The 16116-nt window shown below is 37.7% G+C and overlaps 1 protein-coding gene across 4 annotated transcripts in view; it reads right to left on the reverse strand.

Moving 5' to 3' along the window:
- The window catches only part of nkain2 (sodium/potassium transporting ATPase interacting 2), a 100810-nt gene that overhangs the window by 49987 nt on the left and 34707 nt on the right, over positions 1 to 16116 (reverse strand). For all 4 annotated transcript variants that reach the window (XM_024291409.2, XM_024291408.2, XM_024291407.2 and 1 more), the window contains 2 exons: positions 1438 to 1575; positions 753 to 833 (listed from right to left, as the gene is read on the reverse strand). In XM_024291409.2, coding sequence (XP_024147177.1) covers positions 753 to 833; positions 1438 to 1575 — 219 coding nt within the window. The remainder of the gene's footprint in view (positions 1 to 752; positions 834 to 1437; positions 1576 to 16116) is intronic.

The raw sequence follows: 16116 nt of genomic DNA on the forward strand, positions 1-16116 counted from the left end.
TCTCTAAAGGAGAAGTTCTAACTAAAATGTTCAGATCATTAACATTGTAAACATTGTTCTGCTTCTCCTGGAGGACGTTTCAGTCTGACCACTAGGTGGCGATCGCACTATAGCATTACACATTTTTCAAGAGGAAAGTATGAGTAAAAACATTGTTTTATATCACAAATGGTTACTTTAAAATGTTTATTCTTAAAAGAGTTTGAAAAATTCTTGTCTGTGAGTAAATAAAGATGTTTATTAAGTCATCAATGTATGTTAACGTCAACCGAGCATTAGCATTAGCCGTCCTATGGGAAATTTCATTAAACGTTAGCATCAAGCTAGCTGATTTTAGCTTTATGTGCTAAATCGATTTATATTTTTATGAATCGATTATTGATGTTAAGCTCTAGTATTTACCAAGAATATTTTATGTAATATTTTTACCTTTTATAGTTTATGAAGTCAAATTTGTTGCAGACTCTCCAGTTTAAATTAAGTTAAAGAAAGTATTTCTTAGCCTTATAAAAGACAGTGTGGTCTATTGCACAGAGGAGCAAGATTACACAATAGGGTTTACAGCAACACTTGTTAGAGGATCAATGCACGGCTGGCTTTGGCCTTTTCATGGGAGTTATTGACTGCCTGAGCCTTCAACCAGAATCTCTGGGAATGCAAGTGTAAATGAGACAGCGGGAAAACTCCCCCTCATAGAGCAAGACAGCTATTCCTCCTCAGAATTTATGGAACAAGAAGAGACTTTTCCTTACTCTTGAAAGATCTCCGACCTCCAGGTAGAAACAAATGATAAAAACATTCCAGGTCATCCACACGACCAGCCAGGCGGCGTACTGCAGATACAGAGACAAACAATCAGATAAACAGATGATCCGACAGCACTTGGGTGGCTGCGTTTACGAAAAAGCAACGTGTGGCATCCTGATTTCAGCAAGGTGGAGAAAAACGACAGAGCTTCACTTCCTGCTTTGTTAGAATGCAGAGAAACACAAACACCTGATATGAGAGCGACTGATCTCCTGAATCAAATGAGACAGAGACGGATCGAGACATTTGTGCGTTTACACGGAATGCAGTTCCACGCAGGAATGAATAAAAGATGGGATTTACGCAGCTTCACGGCCTGAATTGTTTTGCTTAATACGAAGGTGTTCTGAGAAGCTGTGAAGGCCGAGAGCTTCTCTACAGACTTCTGCATGGTTAATTTAATTAAATCCTCCGCCAGATACCACCCAGCCAGAAGTAAAAAGATGTTAAAATTTGCAGACTTATTAAAATATCTCCTTTCGATTTCAGTTGCGCGTGCCCTCGCTTCATTAAGCAGTGACTCCAATAACATTCAGCCCTCATTACTGGAAGCAGAGACCTGAGGATCACTTAATGAGAGGCTGAGGAGCATGATGGGAAATCTCTGTCTCCGGTGGGCGTAAAACTCACCCCGGTGACGTATCGCGGTCGGAACTGGATTGTGCCGAAGAGTCCTAAGATGACGATGATGATGTGGAGGAAGTTGGTCAGGATGGGAGCCCACTGGTATCCCAGGAAGTCTATCACCTGACGCTCCAGAACACTGACCTAAAGGAGGAGACAGAGACAACACTGCAGTCAAAGAGGTTTATCGTCTGTGTTTTGGTTGTTTGATTCGAGATTAATCTTAATGTTCCTGATGAAGAAGTCTTTAAAGGGTAACCAAACAGGGAAGTTGGAGGCCGAAATGTGAGGGGTGGGGCTTGGGGGGCTGGAGTGTTATCATTACTGTTATAGATATTACTACTATAGATCATGACTGGGAATTGGTTTGACCAATCACGAAATCCAAATGTAATACCTCGATTCAACCTTTAGGGGGCAGCACACAGCAGTTTCATGACTATATTTTCAAGAAATTAACAAGTTTATCTTAATTTGTCAAAAATGTGTCAAGTACCAATAGTCAGCACTTTTAAAGCCCCATTTATAGAGTTCAACAGACAAAAAAATTTGATTTAGGCCTTAGTTATTTTTTAAACACAAGAACAGTCTGAGAAATAATCTGCAGCTAAAATTACAAAGCAACAACTTTGGCATAAAAGACAGAGAAATTTGTGTGTTTAATAAAGAAATTTTGAGGCACCATTTTTTAACACTTTAGAGCCAGGGAAACCTTTTGGATTACATAATGAAGCTACGTTCACACCACCATGTGACGCATGTTCAAGAACACACTAAACACGCATTCCTGAAGGTGCATCTAGCCCAGGGGAGGGCAAACTTTTTCATCTGTGGGCCACAAATGGTTCTAAAATTTGGCACAGGGGCCAGACCGGGAGCAGATGTGTGGCGTATTTTGGTAATTCACCTCATAAGAGGAAGAAAAAACATGGAGTTTGGACAAAGACATGCTAATTATGATTAAAATATTTGAACATTTTAGAGTTTTTTTTCACTCTTTTTTCTCCTTTTAGTGCCAACAGCACCAATGGGAGGATGTCCCTCAGAGAAAAACACAGAAGGGATGCGTTTGTGTGCTGTTTAATGATCGTAAAAATGCTTGTCTGACTCTGAAATTAAACAAAACCTTCAGAAAAACAACACATCTTAAAAAAAACGACCAAAAAAAAAAAAAGCATGCATGCAGAATAACTTTCTGACCGAGGTCAATGATTCCATATTAAGAAATCTATGAGGAAACACAAGGAAAATAAAACAGTAATTAGGGATTGTGAATATAATTTATTCAATTTTATTCAAATTTGATTTCATTTTTTCGAATTTATCTGATTGGCCCCCGGGCCGTAGTTCGCCCACCCCTGGATTAGGCCATGGTGTTCATACTGGATTATCCTTTTGCTTTTTTTTACTGTTTACGAGCGCGTGTGCGCCACCTACAGATGGAAGAGGTTTGGTGCAAAATATTGAAGCGGTGCAAATCTCATGAATCTTGCTCCTGGCTATTTCTGTCACAGCTCTGTCTTGACATATATCTGTCGTATAATTCTGTCTGGGCACAAACCACAATTCTTCATTTCTCCTTCATGATCAGTTTTCAAACGGTTGGCACTTTTGTGAATTTAAAGGGACGACATTTATACATCACTACCAAATCCGAGTCCCTGATTGGTCAAAGTTCGACCTATCTGTCTCATTGAACGTACTGGAAGCGTTGTGAACACAGCTTTAAAAGTGGAGGCAGGTGCAGTTCACCAAGTGAACAAGTAAAATTCCTTAAAACTGTTGAATTCCTTTGTGATCTGTGTTCTGAGTCACAAATGTAAATGGGAAAATGTTTAAAAATGTCATTGTTCTAGCTATTGACTGTATTTAGGGCTGCTGCGATTAGTCGACGACTCATCGACTATTGAAATAGTCAACTTTTTTGGAGTTTGGCTAATTATTAAACAACATGAAAACCTTTAGGGCTAATTTGTTAACTTCTGAGGGTTTTTTAGGCTCATTTAGAGTTTAACTTCTATTTTAGCAACACGCTAACGTCTTTGACTAATTTAGTTTACTGAGGAATTGTAGGCTACTTTGGAGTTTAGCTAGTATTTATTTATTTTTTGGGGGCTAATTTTGAGTTTAGCTCATATTTAAGCAACAAACTAAATATTTTTGCAAAATTAGCATGTATTAGGGATTCTTAAGCAATTTTACTACAATCTTTTTAGAAATTTAGGTCAACTTCAGCACTCTTTTTTATTTCTTTAACAAAATTTCCTGTCTTTTAGCCCATTTAACATTTTGCAAATTGCTTTTTCAGCAGTTTTAGCACTTTAAAAATTTAAGTAAATTGTGTCATCATTTTCAGCAAAAAGCTTCAGCATCTTCAGTGACTCATTCAGCAAAAAAACCTTCACTCTAGCAAGTACTTTTCTAGTTTTTCTTGAGTTCTCTTAAACTATCCTTTCTTTAAAATGAGCCTTTTTTCTTTAAAACTCTTCCCACCACGGTAATTAACTCTTGAAAGGGTCTGTGGAGACTATTAATCTGAATTTGTCATAACTCACAAACACTTTATCATAATGAAGTAACCTGCAATTAGTTACACACACACTGCTGTTGAGCTCGCAGGACCGAATGTGTGTTTGAGCTTATTATCATTCAATCACTGGAGCCTCATGCTGAGATAGTTAATGAAGTCGGTGCAGCATTTAATGCAGTGCTGCTAAATATACTAATACGCAGACACATTGAGTGCAAGCAGGACAGAAAGAAAGGAATGGTTTAAGAGAAGAAGTAGAAATAAGAAAATTTTAAAGTTACTTTTGTTGTTGCTGCTGCATGCTCTCAGCTAGAAGTGTTAAAGAGTCAGTAGTCTATATTTCAAAGGTCCAATTTTCATCCCCACGCTCTTTTCACACCCAGACAGAAAAAAATCCTGCATGGATGAGTTTATGATGCCCCGATGTGAGGCCATATGGCAGCGCAGAGTCAGATACACACAAAAAAGACATCTTGACAAAAAAAACCCCAACAAATTTTAGGTGAGAATTGGAAAACGAAGCAGAAAAGGACGAACGAACGGGCGAGGGGAGTGATATATGCCCTTCCACCCTTTACTGTGTGTGCTTCCATGTCAGGGCAGGTCTGGGATGCTCGCACTTGACAGCACCTGCTGTTATTGGACACACTGGGCTCAGCTGGCACCACAATGTGTTAGTGAGTGTTTGTGTCGGACGGACGGGGACTCCTTTGTTCCACTCTCTTAGTTTTTTTTTCCTCCCCTGTAAATTTCCGTCATTGTGGAACGGAGAAGTGTGACAATTACATACCGCTGCAATTGTATACCTCCCTTACAAGCGTGCACACACACCCATACATGAGCCATTATAGGAAGTCAGAGGCCCCACCAGGCCCTTGGGGGCCCTCTTTCACTGCCAATAATATAAACACTCTTCACCCCAGCTGCTGCACACAGACACCCCCCCTTTAAAAACACGCTCAATAAGTGGCACAAAAGCATGTTTAGGGGAGTTTCAAGGCAAAGAACTAACCACACTTGAATGAAATCAGTCAAGCTAAGCATTGATTGTTTGTGGGTTTGTTTTCCTTGACCCGGGTTAGTATAGGAACCAGTAAAAATCCAGGTTTAATTCCAGGCCATCTGTTCTTTTGTCCTGCAATCGCCTTTTCATGTGAAATTATTACAACAGAACAACATCAGCTGTCTTGAAGTGTTCTTTGAAATTCTGTCCTCTCCACAGACAAAAGACCAAAACATGCACACGCTCCCCACTCCCAGCATCCCTTGCACCCATCAAACGGCAGAAGAACCTCCTCAGAAGGTCTTAAATCTCCCTGGCTTTTCAACAACTTTGCCTCTGCAGGGACAGATATGGTAGGTGTGCTCAGAGCACAGAAGCAGATATGTTAGCAGATATAGTATTTGGAAGGAGCCTGATGAAAGATTCGGCGGCGTACGGGTGGAGCTTTAAGCTGCCGTGCCGGCTCCTGTGGGATCTGCTGCGACAGGCTCTGAAGCTGCAGAGAGATGTTTCATTTGATGCTCGCGCTGCCTGTTTGGACACTGGTGCGCTCGCATTCAGGTTACTGCTGCACTCCAGGCCTTCATTGGAAAACCAACAAGAAAAATGAGTGTTTGCTTTGACTAAATTGTTTGGAATTTATTTTAAAAATGAGTGTTTTCTTCTTTTGATTTTTTTTTTTTCATTATGGCAGACATACGGTGGCCAGCACAGCTCACATGAATGCAAAAGCTACAACACAACGACAAAATTCAAAGTCGGCTTTTGTTGTGATGCTTTGGCTTTTGTCGTCATGCTTCGGCTTTTGTCGTCATGCTTCGGCTTTTGTCATCGTGGTTTGTCTTTTGCTGTTGTGCTTCGGCTTTTGTCGTCATGCTTCGGCTTTTGTCGTCATGGTTTGTCTTTTGCTGTTGTGCTTCGGCTTTTGTCGTCATGCTTCGGCTTTTGTTGTCATGCTTTGGCTTTTGTCATCGTGCTTTTTCTTTTGTCATTGTGCTTCGGCTTTTGTCGTTGTGTTTGTCTTTTGTTTTCATGCTTCGGCTTTTATTGTCATGCTTCGGCTTTTGTCATCGTGGTTTGTCTTTTGTTGTTGTGCTTCGGCTTTTGTCGTCGTGCTTCGTTGTTTGTCATCGCGCTTTTTCTTTTGTCGTTGTGCTTCGGCTTTTGTTGCTGTGCTTCTGTTTTTGTCTGTTTTTATCTACTGTTGACACAGCAGTAGACCACAATATTTTAATTGAAGGTCTTCAGAATGACTCCTGTCTCTCTGGGTCAGTTTTAAATTGGTTTATTTCATACCTTAGTGGAAGAACTTTTAATGTGACTGTTGGTTTCTCAAGCTCTGCAATAGAAAAAAGGTCTTGTGGAGTTCCCCAGGGTTCTGTACTTGGACCTATTTTATTCATTTTATGTATGATTCCTCTTGGGAAGCATATTAATCAATTCAGGCACATTTCACATCATTTATATGCAGACGATATCCAGCTTTTCCAGAAAATGATTATTACAAACTACAAAATTTGTTGAATTGTTTAACGAGCATTAAAATATGGTTGTGTAATAATAATCATTTAGTCTTGAACACCCAGAAAACCGAGACATTGTTTTTTTTTTTCCCCCAGAAAATAAAATTCATTCTCAGACAACACCTTGGGTTTCCAAGCTCTTCTGTCCAGTCGAGTCTCAGAAACCTCGGGGTGTTTGACAGGTCTATGTCCCTGGAAGGTCACTCAAAACAGATGATAAAAAACTGCTTTTATCATCTCAGAAATGTGGAAAATTGACGAACAAATACAAATCAGTATTTACTATTGTTAATAGAACAAATCTTGACATTTTTTATCATGTGTACTTCCCAAATTCAACTTTTTATGAGAAAATCCTGTCAAGAATCACCATTAAAAGGCAAAAAGTCCTATTTTCAGTGTCATTTTCTATGTTCTGTGTATGCATGTGGTTACATTTGTGGTAAAGACCCAATAAACTGGCTTTTCTTTGAAGTACAAGCCTATTGATGTGACATTTTATTCATACAATATGCTTTTTTTAGAACTCTAAACCAATATCTTCAATACTTTCTTGTGTTTTATGTACCTACAAACCAATATGTGAAATGTTTGTACATTTGTTTCACTCTTAAACACTCTCTAAAGGCAACACAGAGATGGAGCCACTGATGAACTGAGACGTACAGACTAGCAGCTGATGAAAGGGACAGCAGAGAGTGCCTTCATGGGCTTTGGGAAAAGATTCTGTTCTGTATGATGATAAACCATTGAAGTTTATCAAAGACCTTCCATTGCTCCATACGGTGAGCCACTGTGTGACCATTAGGAGACACCGCAGAGCCTCTTTTATCTCGAGCAGACCAGAAAATAAACTCAAAGATTGAGACATACTGTAAAGGCGTGGAATGAGAATGTATAAAAAATTAAGATGATAGGAAAGACGAAGAGATAAAGTTATTAAGTAAAAGAAATGAATTGGTGCCTAGATATCCTTGGATAATCCATCCAAACCCTCATTTTCTCCCAAGATCATCTATTCTACTTCCCCTCATCTTTTGCATATTTAATATGCATTCATCTGTTACCAGATATGTTTTGACACAAACCAGCAAATTACCTGATCTGCCTTATTCATTTTTTAACTCAATTTGCCATCTTCCTCTTTTCCTTATGCCTCTTCTGTCTCCATTTCCATGTCTTTGGATCTCACCTTTACCTTTTTTTGTGTCCTTGGTACTTTCGTCTGACCCTCTCTTCTCTTGCTTTCATCCTCCCCTCCGTTGTTCTTTGGCTAAGAAGTTTTCACCTTTATGAGATCAGATTCACCGGCGTAATTGATGACGAGGAGGAAATGGAGGGATGAAGACGGGGATCATGTGGGTCAGATTGGACGGGATGAAACCAAGAAAAACATGAAGTAAAAGAGGGATGGAGAGAGGGAATAGAGAGGCTAATATATATATATATATATATATATATATATATATATACACATATAATACACATATATAATACATATATATATATGTATATAAATATAATATATATATATATATATATATATTTTATATATGTATATATATATACACACACACATATATAAAAACACCCAGACAGGCTTTATGAGTCACACAGAGAGAGTCATGGCTGGGCAGCAGCATCCAAAGAAATCAGAAGTGAATATGCGCCCTTTTGCCTCCCGGGCTTTCCAACTGAAACTTTATGTTATTTTTCTGTTTCTATAATCATCATTTACTTGCAATAAAACTCCAGCAATGCTGGCTTACTATTAACTTAATTAAAGCTGCCTGCACAAGATCCCACAGTGTGCAGCAAAAGCAATCCCCTATCGATTCGGTTCATAAGAGGATCAATTCATCTCCATTGGAGGCTATTAGGGACTATTTGTGACTACTTAGGCTCCTCTCAGAGAACAGAAAGGACAGTAGTGAAGACGGGCCGAGCCCAGCGAACGGAAAAAAGATGAAAGAGATGAGAAAGAAAAAGGCTGCAGAGGAGGGACTGAGGCAAAGCGAGGAGCCAGGCGGAGGAAGAGCGGTGATGGAATGACAGTGACTATCACATGCGAAAATCTCTCTATTAAATCTCCAATTTCCCTCCTCCAATCCCAGCTCACTTATCGTCATCACAACCATTCAATCATATTCGTAATACCCATAATTCCTCTCGTCACTCAGCTTTACTCAGACTGCCTACAACAAACACAGACTCCCACTTTTGTTACCGTTACAGCCAGATGTCTTCACCCTAACTTCTACCCAGTTTTTTCCATTCACAATTTAAAGATACAAATTTTTAATATATAAAAGCATTTTATTTTGAATTTTAATACATGGGACGTTAAAGCAGAAGCAATACCAGCCAGAAATATAAATTTTTCTGTAGAAATTAGAAGCTACTCTCAAACTATGTTCACGTCGACCGGAGTGGTCCGAACAGGGTAACAAGGAAGTCAAATGGAAACCGATTCCGTTCCGCGCCACTTCGCAGTGCTTCTGCGTCCAGTATGAACCAGGCTTAATGCCCTTCAAAGTGTGCGCTATGAGAGATTTAAGCACTTCGCAGAAGCAACCGTTGGATAGTTCAGGCCTCCGCATCATGTGTTAATCTCTTATAACGGACTTTATCGGGCATTATTCCTAACGTGTAGTTTTCATTCAAAATTTTGGGCTCTAGGTACAAAACATCATTAAACTCACATTGAAAGCTAAACCAGGTCAAATTTTGACCAGCTAGGTCAGGGCTCTGCATCCTGCAGCTCCAGAGGCCCTCCTACCCCTCCACTGTGGCTCTCTGGTTAAAGACAATTACAAAGCTTTTAGTTCAAAAAAGTCACTGTACAGTTAAAAAAAGGTAAAATAACTTAATATATAAATAACTCTCGATAATCAAGAACTAAACATTTTAACAAATTCCAGTGTTTTACATGTGCCTCATGGTTCTAAAAATACAATTGATTAGTTCTGTTTTAATTTTAGAAGGTTAGATTTATTCATTTTTAGCTAAGAAACAACACAAACGTTTAGGATTTTTTTTTTTTTTTAATTACTGCTGACATTACACTACCTACCACTAGATTAGCTCCATCGAGAGGATTCTTTGTGACACAGGAAGTCTTTTATTTTGAAAGACAGTCTAGTGAACCTCTATCGGCTATATGCACGACCTACTTCCGCATTCAGTATATGAATGCTCAGTCATTTCCGGTTGGAGCCGTGGGCTGTTGTTTATGTGGAAATAGTGGAGTATTTGGACTTTAAAAGATGTCTTTTGGAGTTAACAACATCACTATAAATTATGTTAGGCACATTGTTTGTTTTTCTAGTAAAATACCCCGAAATAAAATGCAAAGAGGATTTAAATTGTATTTGTCGTATTTTTTCGATGTCATTGTGTATACATATAATTATAAATTAACATACAATGTAAGAAATAATGAAAATAAACTAATACCAGGGAAAGAACACAGAGATTTGCCAAGTCCACACATATAGTTAGAGAGTAAGCGGTCTTATTCGAAACCGGAAATACGTCACACAGCTCCGTGCATAGAGTCCATTAAAAGTTATAAACTGTTTCATATTTGGGGGAAAAAAAATCTATTTTCTCTTTAAGTTTGTTTTATTTATGCAAAAAAATATACTTGTGTATTTATATTTCTCATAAAAATAAAAATAACAATAACATAAATACAAAATCTTATTTTTTTAAAGGATGTGTAGCTCCTACAGGATTGTGGTAAATGATAAATCAACCCAGAAGGGTCTTAAAGTGTTAAAGGGGTCTGCAGCCTGAGGCTCCAAAGCCTCTTTGGCTTTAAAGAAAGTGCCAAAAGCTTTGCAAAATAAAAGATTATTTAGTTATTTGACACAGGATATATCTTATTTTGAAAGGAACTTATAGGTGCTGCAGTCTAAAGTAAAATATATCAAAGTTGTTGTAATTTAATTATTGTATAATATAGTTGCATGAACATTTTAAAGCAATATTTATAAATAAAGGCTTAATTTCCACTAATTGTTTTATTCCAAACCAGTAAGAGGGACTGTGTGGCTCTAGTTGGGTTTTGGTCAGTAAGAAACTGGACCAAATGGCTGTTTTAGTGTCAAAGGTTGCAGTCTCCTGAGCTAGTGAGTCACATGTCTTCATAGTTTCAGAAATGGTTTGGAAACTCAAGTCAAGCAAACGACTTTAAATAAAAATATGCTTTAAGTTCAGTTTTTGCAGCTAAATTTGTTTTATTGCTTCCAGCAAAGATGCAGAGGACACAGGAGGAATTATGAGCTGCAGGTGGTGTGGAGCCCAGAAGAGAACAAATCTCTCCAACAAGCATTGCTGAGGCACTTACAGAAAAAGAAAAAGCCAGATTTAAAGTCCAGGATGCTGGATTCTCACCAACACACCACAAATACAACGACGTGTTAACAACTACACTTCCATCTGTGCTTTGCATACAACGAAGGGAAAAAATCATTTCTAAAACTAATTTCTCCCCAACAAGAAGAAAGTGATGGAAAATAGTTTTTTATACTTAAAAGTATGTAAAGGAGCTCAGCAAATGTGTGTAATTACAGGGAGCAGATTGTTTTGGTCACTTTTTTTGAAACTAAATTAGGAACCAATATAAAAAGTAATTTGGTGTCTGCTAAGAAATGTTTGTTCCACTCTAAATGATTTCATTATTTAAAAGTTTTTAAGGAGAAAAAAGCCAATAAAACTTTACTCTGTCTATATTATTAAATCTTTATAAATCAAATTAAAATATATTTCCTTCAGATATCTCTTCAATGATTTTACTTGGGCGAGTGAAATACTTGAGTTAGGCTAAATTTTTAATAAACATGGATGATTGAGGTACTTGGAAGTAAACGCGCCGTCTTGCATCCAAAATCCTCCATGTTCTTTATCATGAAGTGGACATTTTCTCTCACTATTCCACAAAGTGATCGGTTTCCTCCTCCCATCCTCCTGCCCATCAGTGATAAACCACTCCAGAACAGCAGACTGAAGTATTTTTCAGAGATGATAGCACTCTCTGAGGTTTTTTTTTTTTTTTTTTTTGAGAAATTCTTGATTATTCAAGGTGAATAGAAATGGGAAAAGTGCATTTCCCCGAGGTGCTAATGTGCTGCTGACCACCCACTCAAACCCACATAACCTTCAGCCTCACAGACTGTGGTGCGTCTGTCAGACAGTTTAAAATCCTCGTGACTCTCTAAAGCACATGTGTCAAAGTTAAGGCCCGGGGGCCGGATCCGGCCCTCCGGGTAATTCTATCCGGCCCTCATTTTATTTTATTGTTATTACTGGCCCTATGTTATCTTGTGCTTATTTCTAACTTGTAAAATTTTGAAAAAATATATTTTTATGGAGAGTAAAGTATTGAAAGCCATTTAAGGTTTAAGTTGATTTATTCTGGAATAATATTCCTGCCTGTTTTTATTATTAATAATTATGTTTAAAAGTTACAGTTTAAACTTTTAAAATTGTCATTCTGCTAGCTTTTTGGACTATTTTGGCATTTACTAAGATTTTTTAGGCTATTTTGGAGTTAAGCTAATATTTCAGCTACATGCTAGCTTTTTTGGCTAATTCAGGTTTTTCTTTTTGCCGTTAGTTGGTTTGTGTTTATTTGTACAATTAGGATTTAATGGAAACAGTGTGAATGCAAAATTGTGTTTATTCGATATTTCTAAAATTTTGATAGTTTTGTGCATATTTATAATGGAAATGCAGCTACTAAAAGATTTATCCCTGACTCTTTTGACTTGCTTAATGGGCCTTATAGTTCTGTGCACCTCTAAATGCACATATGATTAAATATAAACAATTCAATATAATTTAGTGTGGCCTATAGTAGGGGTGTGTATTAGCAAGAGTCTGGCGATACAATATGTATCGCAATACATGTCCGGATACAATACATATCGTGATATATACAAATACAGCGCAAGAGACAAAATTTTACTTTTTTTTTTTTAAATAATGACTCAGATAAAAACATTATTGGAATATTAACACAACTTTCACACATAAATGTAATATATATTTCATTTAATAATTAGAACAATGAGCTCTGCAACTGTACCTAATTTACAAGTTGCTTTTAACAACTTTAGCATATCTACATAGTGCTTTTATTTTGGTAATTTAAGAAATACTTTATTAACACTAAACTTTTTTTGATATTCACAACAAAATATTTTTCAGCATAGAAAAAAACCCTTGAAGATTAAATACATCTTGGCAGTATTTTAAATCGATACAAGTATCACCAAAAGAAGTATAGTGATATTTTACTGAATCAATATTTTTGTACACCCCTATTCTATAGAGCGCAAAATACAGTAAAAGAAAATAAGGTTGAAAGCCATTTTAAAAAAGCAAGTCTGTAGTTAACATTTAGGCAATGCCTGAACAATTATACTGTACTCACTGGTTTTTAAAATCTTGGGATTTCTTGTCATGTTCGTAGATCCAAGTCCAGATAATGCATGTTTGATTCATCTCCTGTTAGCCTGTCATAATGCCACTTCATATACATCACACTTTCACGGTGGCCAAGAGAAGGACAGAGGCAAACTTAGTAACACTGACTAAGTACCCAGATGCTTCATGTGGAACTACCACGGTGAATCAAGATGGCAGAGTGTTAATGAAAGCTGTGCTTAGAGAGAAGCACTCACATGCTGTTATTATGGTCACTCATCTTTATACTACAGCTCTAGAGAGACTGCTTAGAAGCATGATGAGTAACTGGCAGAGCCACGGGCAAAAAGCAGTTTTTTCTACCAATTTGCCAAAATAAGCCTCGGCACCTGTGCAGTTTTTTTTTTTTTTTCCCATCAAATCATAGGAATTTAATCATCACCACCCCTATGACTTTTTATGCTTTTGTCTGCTTCTTCTTCACACTTTTTTGTTCTTAGTCTAGAAAAGTTTGGAGCACCTTATTTATCATTGGCTGCTTTAGTCCAATATTTATAGCGGAAGCTAGTGACTCTGCTACGGAAGTGCTGCTGAAGCTAGTGACTCTGCCATGGAAGTGCTGCTGAAGCTAGTGACTCTGCCATGGAAGTGCTGCTGAAGCTAGTGACTCTGCCATGGAAGTGCTGCGGAAGCTAGTGACTCTGCTACGGAAGCTAGTGACTCTGCTACGGAAGTGCTGCTGAAGCTAGTGACTCTGCTACGGAAGTGCTGCGGAAGCTAGTGACTCTGCTACGGAAGCTAGTGACTCTGCTGCTGAAGCTAGTGACTCTGCTGTGGAAGTGCTGCTGAAGTTTTTTTTTAATGTATTGTGACTATATGTTTATTTTCATCTCTACAGTCTGTTGAGATACAAAAACATCATCGCATTTGTTAATCGCTGTGTTTTTTTTCGTGAAAAATTGGTTCTATTTTGTAAATAAACCAGATTTCAAACCGTCCGCCATTGTTGTTTACACTCTGGGATCCCTGAGGTGACGTCACGCGCAGCCTCCGCCCATCACCACCTATCACCCAAATTTAAAGCTGTGCACGACCATAAAATGATCAATAAAATCGCGCTGGATCCTTTTAAGTGAATATTTTTATCAGATTCGTTTTCCAAGTTCCATTGACTTTCTAAATTTGAAAAAAAAATGTGCCACTGCACAAGGCCTTTAAAAATGGGAACCAACACACTTCTTATCAAGTCCAGTCAGAAACTCTACCGCCACCTCTCACCCACATGTCGGTTAAAGTCTGCCCCAATCACCTCTTTCTACCCTCAAGGGCAGGTGCGGGCAAACTACGGCCCGGGGGCCATATGCAGCCCGTTGAACCGTTTAATTATGGTGTCTCCCTGCCTAAAAAAATGACCTTTGTTTGAACTATTTTGCATGTCTGAAAATGTGATGTTTTTCTGAGGTTCACGTGTGTTTTCTGAGTCAAAAGTCATATTTTGATCATTCAAATGCTCCATTTAAAAATATATATTAATCATAGTTAAAGCATATTTTTGTCCAGATTCCATGTTATATTCTTCTTAACCCCTTGATGCCTGAATTTATTTTCAGCAATGAAAAAAAAATATCACTTATGTTTTTGCTTTTAAGTAGATGCTAAATGTGAGTAATTTTGGAGCAGAAGTGGTTTGTATACTAGCGATGTAGGGGTTAAGGAGGTAGCTAACAACACACGCCACGCATCCGCTCATGGTTCAGCCCTTCTGGGAAATCTTTTGGGCCGTTGTGACCCATGACTCCAAAAGTTTGCCCATCTCTGCTCTAGGGGATACCCCCGATCATCTCAATCTCTCACTAGAACCTCTTCTTCACCTCCAGCTGAAATAATTGAAACATTGAGTCAAAGTTAAAGAGGCATCACGTCCAATTTGCTCTGCTTATGATTTTAGAGTATTTTTTTTTTTTTTTTTGCTGATTTAGAAGAAGGAAAAATAGTGTGGGAAGACAACACAGGAGCATCTCCTGCTTCTCCTTGAACTCATCCATCATCAGCAGTCAGCAGCCATCAGACTGAGACCAGGCCATTCAAGCAAAGGTAGCATAATGGGGCCCTAGAGACAAGACACAACACCAGAAGACGAATTTGAAGAAAAAGAAAAAGTCTTTTAATTTTCTTTTTGAAAAAAAAAAGAAAAAAACTCACTAATACGTACCATTATGAAATTAATGGCTGAGATATAATAACTGAAGAGATGAAGCCGAAAAGGGAAAAAAAATGTTGCTTTGCAATCACAGAAAGGAGAGAACGCTGAAAAACAAACAGCATAATCAGCCGTCTGGAAATAAACACCTCTCTTATGTCAGTCTTGATGAAATAGACCTTGATTCCTATAGAACAAGTGATGAATATTTTTGACAGCAGATGCATAAATGTGTGTAGCCAGTATTTTTGAGGCATGCCACCCTTTATCCCGGAAAGAGAATAAGATATAATTATTCATAATACTACAATTCTGTAAGTATAAAGCAATGTTCAAGTGTGGAAAAATGTTAAAAGGGACAAATGTACAATATATAATTAAAACTTTTTTTTTCCTGAACCACCAGATCAAGTCAAGGTCCATCTTATAAATGATGAACATGGCAGTAATAATTAATGCTAAATCACAAGAACATGATTACAGTCTGAACTCTGTGACCAACAAGAAGATCCCAACAGATGCAGTGAAATGTTAAGGTTACAAAACCATCAGTAAAAGGAGTTTAAAGAACAAAATCCTGAGAAAGAGACTTTTTTTCTCTAGTGTTGCAGATGAATATAAATACAGTTAGGTAAATATTCAAGACAGGGCTACATCTATCAGTAAATACGTTTTTAACATTTTTGCAGAATGTACTTAAGAATGTACTTATATACTTATTGTGAAGTAACAGACTCCTTTTAAATAACAGTAACAAGTAGTGCTGGGTAATATGGAAAAAAATGTATTATTTGATATCTCAATAACAATATAAATCACAATATACCACGATAAAGTATATTTTCAGTTATTTTCCTAAAAAAGAGAACAAAAATGTCATTACTTTTCTCTGAATTTATTTTTTTAAGTAACATCCCAGCCAGCAAGGCCAAGTGGGCCCCATATGGTTTAGGGGTGTTGCGGATCACAAAACTCACGGTTCGGATCGTGTCACGGT

This window comes from Oryzias melastigma, linkage group LG24, assembly GCF_002922805.2.
Source record: "Oryzias melastigma strain HK-1 linkage group LG24, ASM292280v2, whole genome shotgun sequence".
Classification (NCBI taxonomy): Eukaryota; Metazoa; Chordata; class Actinopteri; order Beloniformes; family Adrianichthyidae; genus Oryzias; species Oryzias melastigma.